General features: G+C 33.5%; 1 protein-coding gene and 1 pseudogene across 2 annotated transcripts; both read right to left on the bottom strand.

The window, feature by feature from the left end:
• Nucleotides 1–2,082: 2,082 nt before the first annotated feature.
• Nucleotides 2,083–6,352, bottom strand: LOC132188472 (uncharacterized; annotated as a pseudogene). Its single transcript, XR_015912692.1, has 7 exons — nucleotides 5,359–6,352; nucleotides 4,611–5,224; nucleotides 4,455–4,529; nucleotides 3,984–4,167; nucleotides 3,810–3,908; nucleotides 3,486–3,552; nucleotides 2,083–2,513 (listed from the first exon to the last, which is right to left on the bottom strand). The product of XR_015912692.1 is annotated as an uncharacterized LOC132188472 (transcript).
• A 1,980-nt stretch (nucleotides 6,353–8,332) lies between these two features.
• On the bottom strand, nucleotides 8,333–11,903 carry LOC132188471 (uncharacterized). The gene is made up of 4 exons (XM_088517831.1): nucleotides 11,380–11,903; nucleotides 9,569–10,209; nucleotides 9,413–9,487; nucleotides 8,333–8,424 (listed from the first exon to the last, which is right to left on the bottom strand). The coding sequence occupies exons 2-4, from the start codon at nucleotides 9,871–9,873 to the stop codon at nucleotides 8,409–8,411; spliced, it is 396 nt and encodes a 131-aa protein (XP_088373957.1). The 5' UTR covers nucleotides 9,874–10,209; nucleotides 11,380–11,903; the 3' UTR covers nucleotides 8,333–8,408.
• Nucleotides 11,904–14,218: the final 2,315 nt, after the last annotated feature.

A 14,218-nucleotide genomic window follows, 5' to 3' on the forward strand; every position in this document is an offset into this window, starting at 1 on the left:
ACTCTAAGCAAATCAAGTTAAGGTAACTCCAAACCACGCCAAAAGGCAAAAAAGAATATAAAATGAATCATTCATGCCTTGGGAGCAAGAAGACAAAAGTAATATCCCAATTTAGTGGCAAGGAAAAAAAAGAAACAAAAATAAAAACAAAAGTCCGTTATTCTCATCAATTTTGATTGGTGCAACTTTCCAATAAGGCAATAATCTTTTTTTCTTTTTAAATTCCATGTTGGTGCCTTGGTGGAGTAATGGCTGGTGTGATGCCTACTTAGAGGTACCGAAATATATGTTAGCATTCATGTCCGGTTTAGCAAATGTTTATATAAAATTTAACTAAAGAAATTTTTTTTATTATTATTAATTTAACTACTCACTTTTTAAACGCACCTACATCCGCTTTAGTATTTTAACTATATACTTTTAGTGTATATATATATATATATATATATATATTACTTTCATTATTCCCAAATGATCTGGACCCACATTCATTTAAGAAAAAAATAATAATATAAATATATTTATTTATTTAATGAACCAGATCATTTGGGAAAAAGGAATTTGAAAAAAAAGTGTTGGGATGTCTAGTATTATCCTATTTTGAGTGTATTACTGTGGTACTTAAATCCGATATGAACGTAAATATCAAGTTGCAAAACTAGATAAATTAGGGTGGTTTTCAGAGAAAACTTAGGCCTCCTTCAAACCTAAGTTTGAATTCAAATTTTCTGAATGACTTTTATTAGGAGAAACATTACTTAATCCCCTAAACTTCCACGCTTTTTGAAATTATCCTCCTGAAAATTCAAAAACTATTAATTTAAGGTATCGATTCAATTTTTTGTAATATCCCCTCCCGTTAGAGTTTTCCATTAAATATAGTTAAAATTCTCAAAGTACCCATATTTTTTATTATAAAAAAATATATATAAAATAAAAAGTTATAAAAATTCAGGGTTGATCAGTATTTAATCGAATTTGCAAACAGATATGGTAGATAATACTCAAAATAATAATACAACTAATTTGAATCCCAATTGATAAAAATACCCACTAATTCTTATTAAATAAAATCCTATTTTACATTTTAAAACAACTTCAAACCTTATCCGTAACACAATCTAAATGTGATAAATGTAAGCTGCCCATAACAATTTAAGCATTACCAAATGAGAACTCTTTTAGCACATGTAAAATTTGAACTATTTTCTTCATCTGCATGTGATCAGTCCTCAATTTTTAGGATTCTTTCCACTTTCTGTTAGAATTTTTCACGGACAAAGTTTTCCTCCAAACTGGGTTGGAGGAATTTCCTCCAACCTACACTATAAAAGTGACATGTGTCTCTTTTTTTAATAACAAGTGAGATGCACATGAGTTTTTTATAAAATTTATTTCAACTTTGTCCCTGCTATTAAAAAAACATGTGCATCTCACATGTTCATGGGACACGTGTCACTTTTATAGATTAGATTGAAGAAAATTCCTCCAACCCAGTTTGGAGGAAAACTTTGTCCATTTTTCACGGTGTGTTAGGCAAACCATTTTTTTTTTTTAAAGTGAAATTTCATTCTTTCATTCATTCTTACAAATAAGACATTACAAACTATCCAAGCATACAATGGCATGCAAAAATTCAAGATATATACTTTCTCAATAGATGTTTAGAGCGCCGCCTTTGCCAAAATACGTGCCACCATATTTGCTTCCTTTTTTGTGTGCACCATCTTCCAATTAAGTCTGTACAAGACAATCTTTGCATCCTCAATCAAATTACCATACCTCTACCGCATTCGGTCATCAGTTCGATAAGCATGAAGTATTGACATAACATAAAAAGTAAAATAAGTTTTGAGTTTTTTTGTTTGAATAATAATAAAAAATAAATGATGCAATATAAAAGCGAAATAAGAAAATAAATTTTGTGAGAAAATAGTAAAAAAAATTGTTTTGAAAAGATGTTAATTTTTTTCCCCATAGAAGTGAGAATAAGGGGAAGAAAAGGAAAGAGGGTTTGCCAAACCCATATATATTGAACACTTTCCATCTCTTTTAGATTAAAGTGAAGAGTCAAATTCACAATGGTGGCGCAAATCAAATATTACTTGTTTATTCATGAGTCAAAATAAAAAATTAAAAATTAAAAATTAAAATTATAGCCGCAAGCATGTTATAGTCAAACATTGTTATGGTTACTGTCATTAATAGGAGACATAACCTCTTCTATTTATAGCAATACTAAAATTATTGTATGGGGTAAGAGAAGGGAAAGAAGGCACAGCATGCAAACTTTATTTTTTCTCACTCTGATTTGGGGAGCTAGCTTTCACCGCGTCCTGGAGCATGGCAGATATATCAACCTCCCCCATTAAATCATCCATCGAAGATACTGCCGAACTCAGGAGGTCCTTCCCATGTTGGTGAGAAATGCACCATACTCGCATCATTTCCACCCTCTGCAACCTCCAGCTTCTCATAAGAGGGTTTATCACATCTTTCAGCTCTCTTGTATGCTGTTTTCATAATTCCAGGGTTTTGGATAGTTAGTTGTATGTAACTAGAGAAAAGAGATAATAAAAAAACCTCTAATATCCATTTTGATGCAAACTGTCTATATTTAGTGCTTGTGATTTGCTTGTCAATGAAAATGCATTCTCCAACATAACATTTAAAGATTATTTGTCTCCAGTATATAACGACAGATATATATACTACAACTCATAACTCAGACAATGATCACTCTTCCCCAATATGAAGAGTAAGAAAATTCTTAGACTAAGACCTGCACATATCACAAAAGAGTGTCTATATCGAATGTCAGATAGTAAACTAAGTCAACTAACACACTAGCTGCTCACTGATATCAAGAGATTATTGGCAACTTGCTAGCATCATTCAGACCAAGAATGCTCAAATACATTTGTTAATAATTGTTTTAAAAAAATTATTCCATTTGTTAAAAGTATCACCAATCACCCTCAACTGTTATTGTCAGCACAATGACAAAAGCATCCATCATTTTGTCCAATGCCACACATAAAGAGTTTTAGAATTTGTATGAGATTGCATTTGAGAAATAAAGCTTTTAAGTTAAAAAGAGCTTTTGGGCAAAAATTTCATTTTTAAGCTTTTGTCAAAAGTCTTTTTTTGGCTATTTTTAGGCTTTTTGAACCCTTAAAAGCTCTTTTAATTTTTTTTACCAAACGAGTATATATATATATATTTTTTTCAAACTGACTTTGAGTGTTAAAAACACTTTTAAACCCCTCAAATACAATCACAAAGAGGCTCTTAGCCACACTATGTGGTCCTCTCAAACTGTATTTTTTAACTTGCCGAAGTTTGAAATTAATATAAATCATATCCCATGGCAAAAACGTATGACTGCTACGAGTTCAATAAGACTGCATTTATGATGGCAAAACATGCTAAATTTTACCAAAATAAACTACAGACCAGATTAAAAAAAAAAAAAAAAATCTGACCTGTCTTCTTCCCAAAAGAATTTTGGCAACCTTGGCATCGACATCCATCGGAGCATCCGACTTTAGCCTTAAATAGAGATTAGAATTAGTCAAAGAGCGAAAATGCATACATACTTCCTATCCCAACTTCCTTATCTTGTTTGAACTTGATGTTTTAAAATTTCATTTCAAACAAAAAAGCAGTAACAATCAGTATGACATGAATTTCGGGAATGTCATGCCACATTTATTAGGAAGGAGATTCAGAATAATGCAGTTGGAAGGAACAACATTTCCTGATATTATTTGCTAAAACAAACTTCAAGCCATCGCTGTAGAATGAACCTGATAACATTCACAATATCTTTTAAAACACTCTGACTTCCTGCAATTGCATCCTCTTTTGTGCTTGGCTGAAGATGGAGTATTCTGGTTCCCTTCTTGCTGCAGAGTTACTTTGCTTCTATACTTAATTCAATCACAATAAAGAACAAGATAGATACTCTGATAAGTGATTACCATAACATTTTTAGGAGAGTCAGTGGCATGCGTGATGATCTTTGGAGTAAATGCAAGAGGATTACGAGATACAATTTGCTGCCGTGTATCAAGAACTAAGTCATCATAGTCAGGTTTGTTAATACAGCTTTCACATGAACAACAATCCACGCAATAAAGTCCAGCTGCAAAGCACTTACAATAACTGCAAATGACAAAGAATACAACTGAATCAAACTGCAACAGCAAAGGTGGCTTAAAAGTTGAATGTTTTAGAAAAACGATACCGTCAGAAAATCTGTCATCGTTTATAAGCTCCTAATTTCATTCACAAAATTCCTTCCATTAAAAATAAAAAAATAAAGGTTTAACAAAACTCAAGCTTCTTAGATATTACATTTTCACTAAATACATTTCAACATTCTGCCAAAAGCCCAGGTAAGAAGATACAAGTTTTAAAATGTGCTCAACACATGCCTCCAGTGCACTTACAGTTTCAAGCATTTGGACTTCCTACAACTACATCGTGTGCAGCCATCACTCTCACGTTTGTTTGCTGCCCTTTTCCTGGATGCATCCCAAAAACTCAAGTTGGCTTACTGTGAAAAACTAAATGAAGCATGACTAAGACAATAAAAGCATACTTGCCTTTTCCTTGTGCGGCTTACTTGGTTCGACGACTCCACACTGTCAGCATTTTGTGAAGTGGACATTCTCCCCTCACCAGAAGCCACCTGCTGCTCAATTTGTGTCAAAGAAAAAGAATCACATGGGGGATTCAGACTATTAATGGCATAAGTGGCTGCCACAACAGCTTGACTTTCCTGCTGATCTACATCTGCATGAGAAAACATTGGCCTAGCTACAGCTGAAATTGAGATACTATTTGGGTCCTCAGGCACTAGCTTATCTTGTGAACTCAGGTACCCAGTTGAGTTCTTGCTTGCAAACATATCCGAGTCGAAGACCACAGATCTGCCGATGCTATTTACATGCAAACCAATACCAGAAGGAAGGGGAGACAATATTGCAGAATTTCCACTTGTCTGGGTGGATCTAACCACTTCAAAAGGGCAGAAAGGGAACTGGGAATTTATGGACCGAGCATAGCTGACTGACTCCCAAGTGTTGGGGATTGTTCTTCTCTTGCCATGAGGTACAGCTGAAATATATTGAAATTGCTTTAGGCTTGAATACCTAACCAGCACACTATCACGTTTATTATATAGAGTAATGTACAGTTTGAATTCTATATAATCTTTTCAAGAGAATTTGAATATGATACTAGAGTCCTACTTGGAGTACAATGTTATCTCTTAGAATATAAGATAAATAAGGAGATAAATATATGAGGAGATAATATAGAAGAAAAATATTATCTCCTTCTTGATCTTCATTCCTCTGGTGGCTTATCTTTGAAGTGGTCTTCTCTAATATGGTCTTTATCTCTAACAACAGCCACATTCTTCAAGTTTCGTAGGCTATCCCTTGAATTTGCCATATTTCCAGTAGCTACACTCTTGCAGTTCAAAATGAAGATGTCTACGTGTACTGTGTTGGTGATAATTGGCCTCCTTCATTTCAATACTCAAATTACTCTACTGCACAAAATCTTAAAAGAAATGACAAGGATAGATTACCTTCTCTCATGATGCATATGAAAGATCCTTATCAGGCAATTCAGTCACGTTCTTCCAATTTCATGGTTGCTAAGGATGATCATCCCAAAAGAGATAAAAATTGAGCACAAAGATGATGCAAATAGTGATCTAAAACTTTTCTCCAAAAGTAATTTCTGTCATTCCATATAGTGAACTTTAGACATACTAGATATAACTTAGTACAACTAAATTAAAGACAAGTTGTATTGCTAAAATGATTGAAACCCAGTTACCATAATCAAATTCTCCCAAAAAGCCAAAATTATTTCTTTGATTGCTTAGAAAATGTTGAAGTAAAGAATTATAACAAAAAAAAAAATTAACTTCCACAAAACCTATCATCATTCACGTCCATAAACAAATCCTCAAGCGACCATCAAATTATACTACAGTGCCAACTCATAAAAAAAAAATAAAAAAAATGAAAATAGAGAAATAAACCCTATTTCTTTTTCTGGTTTCACTATTTTCTCACCAAACAAACAGTCTGTGAACGCAACCAAACACTACTAAAAATTTGAACGCTTACCTGCATTTCCAAAGACTTCGCCGGAGATGACAACGGGGCGGCGACCTGATTGCGCTTAGGAGAATCCATTAACGAATATTCAGTTTTCTCGTAAAAGTTTTTTTTTTTTTTTTTTTTTTTGAAAATAGTTTTCTCGTAAAAGTGACGTGCTTACATAGATTTTGTACTCTTTTTTTTTTCTTATTTAATTCGAACCTTAATATATTATCACTATAATTTATATGATTCTATCATATGATCAATTGATCTTTAAATCATTTGATTATATAATAAAAAATTATAAATATATAATATGACATAACTCATAAGTCATAAGTATGTAAGTTCATACTAATATAACAATTAAGCATCTAGACACTTAATTCCAATGTATGTTATAAACTTATAAGTCCATATATGTTACAAATTATAATTATATATTATACATATATGCAATTATGCATATTGAATAATATAAATGTATAAGATCAATACTTAATCATATGATTCAATGACAATTCAAATACTTATTAAAGTTAATCATGTTATTAATGTACAATGATAATGTGATTCGTATAATATCAAATTAAGTAATTGACATTGGATTAAACAATGTGTTACTTCTAGCCACAATTAAAGTATTAATGTATTATCATTCTAATTTATATGATTATATAATAACAAATTATACATATATAATATGACATAAGTTATAAGTATACCAATTCATACTAATATAACAATTAAGTACCTAGAGACTTAGTTCCAATGTATGTTATAAACTTATAAATTTATATATGTTATAAATTATAATTATACATATATGCATATTGAATAATACAAATGTATAAGATCAATACTTAATCATGTGATTCAATGACAATTTAAATATTTTATTCAAGTTAATCATATTATTAATGTACAATGATAATGTAATTTGTTTAATATCAATTATTTAACTATTTTCTATTTTCAATTGTATAATATCAAGTTCTACTCAATTCTATTTTATATTTTCAACTGATTTGTATAATATCAAGTTAATCATATTATTTTTTTAAAAACTATTTTCTCTTAATTTCTTAGTAATTTTTTAAACCAATTGTTTTATGCAAAACCAATGGGTATATATTCATCATTTTCTTGATTTCATCTAACCCTAAGTCCTAACACTCTCTCTCTCTCCCGCCTGCCTCTCTCTCACTCTCACTCGTCACCGTTTTTCCCTCCATCACACTCCTGTCACTGTCTCCCTCTCACTCTCGGCACTGTCGCCACTCGCTGGGACTGTCTCTCCTCACAGGTCGTTGTTGCTACTCTGTCTCTGTTGCCGCTCGACAATGTTCATCATTCATTCATTCTTACAAATCAGATATTACAAACTATCCAAGCATACAATAGCATGCAAAAATTCAGGATACTCCACCATTCAAATTTTCCCAATAGATGTTTAGAGCGCCACCTTTGCCAAAGTACGTGCCGCCATATTTGCTTCCCTTTTTGTGTGCACGATCTTCCAATTAAGTATGTGTAAGACGATCTTTGCATCCTCAATCAAATTACCATACATCAATCGCAGGCAGTCATTAGTTTGATAAGCATGAAGTATTGACATAACATAAAAAGTAAAATAAGTTTTGAGTTTTTTATATGAATAGTACTAAAAAATAAATGATGCAATATAAAAGCGAAATAAGATAATAATTTTTGTGAGAAAATAGTAAAAAACATTGTTTTGAAAACACGTTAATTTTTTCTTTTTTTCCCCTTAGAAGTGAGAATAAGTGGAAGAAAAGGAAAGAGGGTTTGCCAAACCCATATATATTGAACACTTTACATCTCTTTTAGATTAAAGTCACAGTCAAATTCACAATAGTGGCACAAGTCAAATATTACCAGTTTATTCATGAGTCTAAATAAAAAATAAAAAATAAAAATTATAGCCGCAAGCATGTTACAGTCAAACATTGTTATGGCTACTGTCATTAATAGGAGACAAAACCTCTACTATTTACAGCAATACCAAAATTATTGTATGGGGTAAGAGAAGGGAAAGAAGGCACAGCCTGCAAACTTTATTTTTTGTCTCTCTGATATGGGGAGCTAGCTTTCACCGCGTCCTTGAGCAAGGCAGCTATATCAACCTCCCCCATTAACTCATCGAAGATACCGTCGAACTCAGGAGGTCCTTCCCATGTTGGTGAGAAATGCTCCATACTGGTATCATTTCCACCCTCGGCAACCTCCAGCTTCTCATAAGAGGGTTTATCACATCTTTCAGCTCTCCTGTATGCTGTTTTCATAATTCCAGGGTTATGGATAGTTAGTTGTATGTAACCAGAGAAAAGAGATAATAAAAAAACCTCTAATATCCATTTTGATGCAAACTGTCTGTATTTAGTGCTTCCGATTTGCTTGTCAATGAAAATGCATTCTCCAACATAACATTCAAAGATTATTTGTCTCCAGTATATAATGACAGATATATATACTACAACTCATAACTCAGACAATGATCACTCTTCCCCAATATGAACTGTAAGAAAATTCTGAGACTAAGGGCTGCACATATCACAAAAGAGTGTATATATCGAATGTCAGATAGTAAACAAAGTCAACCAACTCATTAGTGCTCACTGATATCAAGAGATTATTGGCAACTTGCTAGCATCATTCAGACCAAGAATGCTCAAATATATTTATGCATAATTATTTTAAAAAAATTATTCCATTGTTAAAAGTATCACCAATCACCCTCAACTGTTATTGTCAGCACAAAAGCATCCATCATTTTGTCCAATGCCACAGATAAAGATTTTTAGAGCCTGTTTGGAATTGCGTTTGAGAAATAAAGGTTTCAAGGTAAAAAGACCTTTTAGGCAAACGCTTCATTTTTAAGCTTTTGCCAAAAATGCTTTTTGGCCATTTTTAGGCTTTTTGAACCCTTAAAAGCTCTTTTAATTTTTTAACCAAACGAGCAAAGCACTTACAATAACTGCAAATGACAAAGAATACAACTGAATCAAACTGCAACAGCAAAGGTAGCTTAAAAGTTGAATGTTTTAGAAAAACGATACCGTCATAAAATTTGTCATCGTTTATAAGCTCATAATTTCATTCACAAAATTCCTTCCATTAAAAATAAAAAAATAAAGGTTTAACAAGCTGAAGCTTCTAAGATATTACATTTTCACTAAATCCATTTCAACATTCTGCCAAAAGCCCAGGTAAGAAGATACAAGTTTGAAAATGTGCTCAACACATGCCTCCTGTGCACTTACAGTTTCAAGCATTTCGACTTCCTACAATGACATCGTGTGCAGCCATCACTCTCACGTTTGTTCGCTGCCCTTTTCCTGGATGCATCCCAAAAACTCAAGTTGGCTTACTACAAAAAACTAAATGAAGCATGACTAAGACAATAAAAGCATACTTGCCTTTTCCTTGTGCGGCTTACTTGGTTCGACGACTCCACACTGTCAGCATTTTGTGAAGTGGACATTCTCCCCTCATTGGAAGCCACCTGCTGCCCAATTTGTGTCAAAGAAAAAGAATCACATGGGGGATTCAGACTATTAATGGCATAAGTGGCTGCCACACCAGCTTGACTTTCCTGCTGATCTACATCTGCATGAGAAAACATTGGCCTAGCTACAGCTGAAATTGAGATACTATTTGGGTCCTCAGGCACTAGCTTATCTTGTGAACTCAGGTACCCAGTTGAGTTCTTGCTTGCAAACATATCCGAGTCCAAGACCACAGATCTGCCGATGCTATTTACATGCAAACCAATACCAGAAGGAAGGGGAGACAATATTGCAGAATTTCCACTAGTCTGAGTGGATCTAACCACTTCAAAGGGGCAGAAAGGGAACTGGGAATTGATGGACCGAGCATATCTGACTGACTCCTAAGTGTTGGAGATTGTTCTTCTCTTGCCATGAGGCACAGCCACATTCTTCAAGTTTCGTAGGCTATCCGTTGAATTTGCCATATTTCCAGTAGCCACACTCTTGCAGGCTATATCAGGTTCAAAATGAAGATGTCTACGTGTACTGTGTTGGTGATAATTGGCCTCCTACATTTCAATACTCAAATTACTCTACTGCACAAAATCTTAAAAGAAATGACAAGGAGAGATTACCCTCTCTCATGATGCATGTGAAAGATCCTTATCAGGCAATTCAGTCACGTTCTTCCAATCTCATGGTTGCTAAGGATGATCATCCCAAAGGAGATAAAAATTGAACACAAAGATGATGCAAATAGTGATCTAAAACTTTTCTCCAAAAGTAATTTCTGTCATTCCATATGGTGAACTTTAGACATACTAGATATAACTTAGTACAACTAAATTAAAGACAAGTTGTATTGCTAAAATGATTAAAACCCAGTTGCCATAATCAAATTCTCCCAAAAAGCCAAAATTATTTCTTTGATTGCTTAGAAAATGTTGAAGTAAAGAATTATAACAAAAAAAAATTAACTTCCACAAAACCTATCATCATTCATGTCCATAAACAAACCCTCAAGCGACCATCAAATTACCCTACAATGCCAACTCATTAAAAAAAATAAAAATGGAGAAATAAACCCTATTTCTTTTTCCGGTTTCACTATTTTCGCAGCAAACAAACAGTTTGTGAACGCAACAAAACACTACTAAAAGATTGAACACTTACCTGCATTTCCAGAGACTTTGCCAGAGATGACAACGGGACGGCGAACCGATTGCGTTTAGGAGAATCCATAAACGAATATTCAATTTTCTCAAAAAAAAAAAAAAAAAAAATTAGTTTTCTATTGTTTACATAGGTTTTGAACTCTTTTTTTTGTTTTTTTTTTTAATTCGAACCTTAAATAAGCGGGAAAACTCTAATCACAGGGCACAAGGGTCAGCTTTTGTTTCGGGTGCTCCTAGGCCCATACTAGTCTTTCCTAACACTTCCCTTCGCTTCCTAGGGAACTAACGTATTACATGCAACGAGTCCACCTCATGTCGTGTCTTGAACTAAAAAACGATGAGACCAAACCTTTAAAATGGGCTGGATACAGCCAAGGTTTAGGCCTGGCCCATATATGGAACCAGTTCGGGTTTTATTTCGGATGGATCACCCGGTCCATGACCAGCCCCACCGGAGAAACCCTAGATAAAACCTAACAAGAGCTTCGAGGTTCATCCTAATCATCTGTTTGGTTGATTGAGAAAATTGAAAGTTTATTATTGTACAATTTAAAACAGCTTTACCTTTGATTCAAGCGATGAACTACCGGTTTCAAAACCTGCTGGAACCCTACCGAGGAGGCAACGTGGTGATCACTAAAAACAACTTGCTAATCTCACCGGTTGGTAACCGCGTGAGCATTACCGACCTCGTCAAGTCCAAACGCTAACCCTCCTGGTGCAGTCCTCCTCTGACATCTGCCGCCTGGCGGCCTCCCCGGACGGCGTGTTCCTCCTGATCGTCGACAGCAACAGCCGGTGCCTCCTCGTGAATCTCCACCGGCAGGTGGTCCTCCACCGGATCTCCTTCAAGAACGCCGTGAAAGCCGTGGCCTTCAGCCCCTGCGGGTCCCTCATCGCCGTCGCCGTCGGCAAGCTCCACCAGATATGGCGCGCGCCGGGCTTCAAGAAGGAGTTCTTCCCCTTCGAGCTCCTCCGGGTGTTTGGTTTGACTTTGCAGGATTTGTCACTACACAGTACCTGCAGACAGTGGCGGAGCCACTTACATTTTGGGGGTGCCGTGATTTTAAAAAAAAAAAATTTCTCTTCCAAAATTATATTTTTAAATTTTCTTTTTTCTCCTCCAAAATTATATATATATATATATATATATATATTTCTTTTTACCTAGCCAAGACACGACGTCCTTAAAGTCAAGGACTCACTCTCTTTCGTTATTTGTATCTCAAAGATTCGATACTTTGATTATTTTGTACTGTGCAATTATATATATATATATATATATATATATATATATATTTGTTTTTTAATATAGTGCCGACATGTTACATTTCTAATATATCAATTTGAGCACATATTTATGAATTTTTATAGATATTTTTTTGTGATGCATATATTGTAAGCATTACCAAATTTTTAGGGAGGAGAAAATTTTTAGTACACCAAAAAAAAAAATTTTTAGCGACATCCTCAATATGAATTGTCTGACTCCACCACTGCCTGCAGAGATGGACAAATCTGCCATTGGCTGGCCCCAAAACTAGGGCTTGAGGGCTCTCGCCCATAAAAGGAATGTAGTTGGAGGTAGCAAGTTGGAGGAGCTATTCACAATAATAATTTTGAGAGGAGAGCATGTTTTGAATGCATATGTATAAGTAGGTAGTATATAGAATGGAGCATGGGGTATATGGTATATTAGCTATAATAACCTTCCTGATTCCTTATGTCATCTTCTGCCCTAAATAAAAGACTTTAGATATACTTGTCTTTGTGTTCAACTTTCTTGTGCTTTCCATATCAAGCAACTTTACTTTGTGTGTCCATGTTAAGCAAATGAGTAACGCTACATACTATCATCATGTTTTACTATATTCTATTTAGCTAATGTGTCACGTCATCGTTTGTTTTAAAAGAAAAAAATTTCAAGGATTGATGAACACTACCGCATCAGCTCAATAGAATGAGAATTGGATGTGGATATAATATATAGCATTACTCTAAGCAAATCAAGCTAAGGTAACTTCAAACCACGCCAAAAGGCAAAAGAGAATATAAAATGAACCATTCATGCCTTGGGGAACAAGAAGACAAAAATAATATCCCAATTTAGTGGCAAAAAAAAAAAAAACTCCGTTATTCTCATCAATTTTGATTGGTGCAACTTTCCAGTAAGGCAATAATCTTTTTTTCTTTTTAAATTCCATGTTGGTGCCTTGGTGGAGTAATGGCTGGTGTGATGCCTACTTAGAGGTACCGAAATATATGTTAGCATTCATGTCCGGTTTAGCAAATGTTTAGATAAAATTTAACTAAAGAATATTTTTTTATTATTATTATTTTAACTACTCACTTTTTAAACGCACCTACATCCGCTTCAGTATTTTAACTATATATATATATATTCTACTTTCATTATTCCCAAATGATCTGGACCCCACATTTATTTAAGAAAAAAAAAACAATATAAATCTATTTATTTATTGAATGGACCAGATCATTTGGAAAAAGAAATTTGTGAAAAAGTATTGGGATGTCTAGTATTATCCTATTTTGAGTGTATTCTTGTGCTACTTTAAATCCGATATGAACGTATATATCAAGTTGCGTTACTGGATAAATTAGGGTCGTTTTTTAGAGAAAACTTAGGCCTCCTTCAAACCTAAGTTTGAATTCAAACTTTTTGAATGATTTTTATTAGGAGAAACATTACTTTATCCCCTAAATTTTCACGCTTTTTGAAATTATCCTCCAGAAATTCAAAAACTATCAATTTAAGGTATCGATTCAATTTTTTGCAATATCCCCTTCTGTTAGAGTTTTCCATTAAATAATTAAAATTCTCAAAATACCCATATTTTTTATTATAAAAAATATATATATATATATATATATATATATATATAAATAAAAAGTTATAAAAATTCAGGGTTCATTAGGTTTTAATCGAATTTGCAAAAAGATAAGGTAGATAATACTCAAACTAATAATACAACTAATTTGAATCCCAATTGATAAAAATACCTACTAATTCTTATTAAATAAAATCCTATTTTACATTTTAAAACAACTTCTAACCTTATCCGTAACACAATCTAAATGTGATAAATGTAAGCTGCCCATAACAATTTAAGCATTACCAAATGAGAACTCTTGTAGCACATGTAAAATTTGAACTATTTTTTTCATCTGCATGTGATCAAGTCCTCAATTTTTAGGATTCTTTCCACTTTTTGTTAGAATTTTGGAGAAAGTGCACATGACTCCCTCAAACTACCACTTAATTGACAATGTTTTTCCCAAACTTTCAATAGTGACAATGTCTCCTCTCAAACTACCAAAAATTGTCAATGTTTCCCATAATGACGAAATTACCCTTAGTAATTTTTTTTTTTTTAAATAATAA

Source organism: Corylus avellana, chromosome 6 (assembly GCF_965113065.1).
Source record: "Corylus avellana chromosome 6, dhCorAvel1.hap1.2, whole genome shotgun sequence".
NCBI classification, from domain to species: domain Eukaryota; kingdom Viridiplantae; phylum Streptophyta; class Magnoliopsida; order Fagales; family Betulaceae; genus Corylus; species Corylus avellana.

What these genes read in the sequence shown, in the direction of transcription:
- LOC132188471 (XM_088517831.1), bottom strand. Translation starts at nt 9,873, where the DNA reads ATGTTTGCAAGCAAGAACTCAACTGGGTACCTGAGTTCACAAGATAAG. An exon ending in GTAAGCCGCACAAGGAAAAG is followed by an intron (nt 9,488 to 9,568) that starts GCAAGTATGCTT and finishes GGATGCATCCAG; the next exon opens with GAAAAGGGCAGCGAACAAAC.